Source organism: Charadrius vociferus, unplaced genomic scaffold, assembly GCF_000708025.1.
Source record: "Charadrius vociferus isolate BGI_N301 unplaced genomic scaffold, ASM70802v2 scaffold1140, whole genome shotgun sequence".
Taxonomy (NCBI): Eukaryota; Metazoa; Chordata; class Aves; order Charadriiformes; family Charadriidae; genus Charadrius; species Charadrius vociferus.
In genome coordinates, this window is record NW_009646351.1 from 47,687 (window position 1) to 50,922 (window position 3,236).

At 58.4% G+C, this 3,236-nt stretch overlaps 1 protein-coding gene across 1 annotated transcript in view; it reads left to right on the forward strand.

Moving 5' to 3' along the window:
• CLPB (ClpB caseinolytic peptidase B homolog (E. coli)) overlaps nucleotides 1–3,236 on the forward strand; it is a gene marked incomplete at its 5' end in the record, with an annotated part of 103,707 nt that overhangs the window by 38,037 nt on the left and 62,434 nt on the right. Inside the window, 1 exon segment of the mRNA XM_009894103.1 lies at nucleotides 1,984–2,112. Within this exon segment, the coding sequence (XP_009892405.1) occupies nucleotides 1,984–2,112 (129 nt within the window).

Sequence of the window (3,236 nt, forward strand, 5' to 3'; positions counted from 1 at the left end):
CCAGCCCAGGTTGCTCCAAGCCCCGTCCAACCTGGCCTTGAACACCTCCAGGGATGGGGCAGCCACAGCTTCTCGGGGCAACCTGCCCCAGGGGATCACCGCCCGCACAGCCAACAATTTCTTCCTCACATCTCATCTAAATCTCCCCTCTTCCAGTTTGAAGCCATTCCCCCTCCTCCTATCCCTACATGCCCTTGTGAAAGTCCCTCCCCAGCTCTCCCATAGGCCCCCATTAGATTCCACCTCTGCTCCTGTAAGTCTCCCTCCCTGGCTGGCCGACAGCCTGGTATCGTCATTTCCTTCCGTACCTAAAAAGAGCCGCTCTTTCTTCCACTCTTCGTTTTTGCTGATGACCAGCGTGAAGGGCTTCCGAGCCGGGAGGTGTCCTCCCGCCTGACCCTCGGAGCAGCCGCAGGAGCGTGGCGGTGCTGCCGAGCCTTCCCTGGCCGGGAAGTGCCGGAGTGCTCTGCCGGGCGCTCCAGAATTAGCGATTTGCTTGAAAACCGGGCGATGGTGGGGCAGCGTCCTCTCCTGTCGCAGCTTCCCTCCTGTCTCCTGGGGTCACCTCCGCTCCGAGCATCGGGAGAGGGTTTCTCTCGCCTTGGGAGGATATTCCCTCCTTTGCCTCCGTACGTCAGTTTGATGTAATGCGTTCCCCGACCTTCCAGCTTTTTGCGGTCCAGACTCTGAGTTTGCACCCGATCTGGAAGATTGAGTGTTCCGGCGTGTCTGTCTCACCACACCGTCCTTCTCCTGTCCTCCTGGGGACGCGCTTTGCTCTGGGCGGCGAGCGCGAGGCTTGTCCTTTCGCAGGGTATCCCTGCGTGTTGGCCTTCGGGAGCAGAGCCCAAGGGAAGAAAAAAAATGTTAATGAATCAGCTTTAGGAAGCATCGGTTTCTGTTCAAAGAAACATCGCGATCTCTAGGTCCGATTTCACAAAACGTCTCAAGGCTCGGTGTAACCGCATGTGCTCGGGGGCTTCCGGGCTCTCTAGTGAGGGGTAAAATGTCTTCTTCGGAATTATTCCCATCGCGGTAGCGTTGAGGAATACACCTCGCGGAGCAGCCTGTGGCTGAGCAAACACGGCATGAAAACTCAAAGTCCCAGAGAACGGCCGGTTCCAGCGCCAGCCCGGAGGTGGCACGCAGGTAGAGCAGAAGGGAGCCAAGCGTCGTGCTCTGCCGCTCCGTAACCCGTAGGACTTTCTAGTGCACAGAGGAAGTATTTTGGAAGAGTTCCGGCTTTTAAATAACTACTTCTTCCCCTTCCTGGGAAGTGTGGAGTGGAGGAGGCAGCTCCTGGAGGAGATGGGCACGTGAGCAATGGGAGCAATGGTGTGATACGGGAAGCTTAGCGTGACTCCGAGGAGATCCGCGGGCGTTCCCAGCCGGCTGCTGTCCCCGAGGACCTGCGGCGCCGTCGTCCCTCAGCCTCTCCGGCTCTTTTCTCTTGGTTGTGGCTTGTAGGTTTTGGTGCTTTGTGCTTCCAGCCCGAAGTAGACGCAGGCAGCTGGGGTCGGGTTTTGGCTGGGTGGGGGGAAGGTGGGAGGTAGTGCGGAGGACGCACTGAATGGTTCTCTGGCCCTTCTGGACAGGAAAAGGGGGAAAAAAGAGGCAGAAGTCTCCGCATTGCTTGGTCCTGTTGAATCCTGATTGCACTTTGAAGGTGCAAAGAGGCTGTGGTTGGAACAAGGCTGAGAGGTCTTCTCTCCGACCACCTCCTCCCCTGCCTGAGCGCTGTGAAGGTGGTGAGCGGGATTTAGGGAAACTGTGTTGTCTTCATCTCCCCTGCTGCTCAGTGGAGTGGGGACAACAGCCACCAGAAACCCCCACCGGCGTCCTGATGGGCTCCTGGAAAAGGCCGTCAGGCCCTTCAGAACCTTCCAGACCAGAGGCGATGGTCCGTGCTGCCGGTGCGCGTTCAGACAGGCAGTTCTTTACGTTGTCTGGGTGAGCTGAGCTTTCGTTCTTCTTCCCCTGCAGTCCTGGTGACCCGGGAGGACGACTTCAACAACCGCTTGAACATCCGAGCCAATTTCAAGGGCTGCACGGCTCTGCACTACGCAGTACTGGCTGATGACTACCTGACGGTCAAATTGCTGCTGGATGGAGGTGAGTTGGGGAGCTCCAACCGGCTCTTGGGCCAGGGACGCTTCTGCGGAGGGCAGACCCACCGAGCGGTCAGGCTCCGACCAGGACCACGCTCGTCCTCTGTCAGGGTTAGGTGTGATTTGCTGTTTGCTTCAATCTCTTTTTTTTTAGTTTCTGCGTTCCCATTCACCTCCAGTGGTTTTTCTCATGTGGCCGTTCTCATCTTCATCCTCGAGTCTTCTCTTTCCTCCCACCGTCCAGCGGGGACGCCTCCCCTCGTCTCTCCCGTCGGTGCTTTGAACATTTCCCTTTCCCGGTTTGCACTCTGCTCCCCTCTCCTGTCCCTTACGTACCTGCGTGGCGCGGAATCAAAGAGCCTCCGCGTAACTGGGAATGGCTCCGCTCTGTAGGCGCGGCGCCGGATAGGTGCCTCGTTAAATGGTTTAACCTCGTTAAATGGTTGTGGCTCGGGTCCCGCTGGTACGTTGGCAATGCAGCTTTGGTGGGAACTGGTGGAAATTAGCTTGTGCGGTTATTGGTCCTCCCGGTTAGATGGCAGAGCCCTTCTTCCCACGCATCCCGCTGCCGTGTCGTCTCTGACGTACCCACGGCTCTGCGTTCCAGACCCGTAGAGGTACTTACGCTGAGACTCTTCCAACCTGAGTGGTTCTGCGATGCTGAAGAGCTGAAGATTCGTAGGGCTATAGCATCGTTTGGGTTGGAAGAGACGTCAGGAGGTCTCTAGTCCCACCTCCCGCTCAAAGCAGGGTCGGCTGTGAGGCCAAACCGGGTGACGCGGGGCTTTAGCCCGCCGAGTCCCGAAAAGCGCCGAGGACGGACGCTGCCCACCCTCCCTGGGCACCCTGTCGCGATGCTGCGGTGTCCGCCTGAGGAAAAACCTCATCCGCTCCAGTGGAGGAAAGGAAGAAGATGCATTTAGCTGACAGAATAGAGATGTGCTGCCATGACAACAGGTTTTTACGTGTACCCTCCTGCTGCTCTTGGCCAGGATGACATTTGCGTCTCTGTTAGGCTGCTGCCCAGCCCCGGAGTCTGCTGAACGTCCCTCCAGACAATCGGCTGCGTCTGCCCGCCGTGCAAACTGTCCTGCGGGCGGCGGGGGCGGGCCGGCGGGGCCCGGTTCC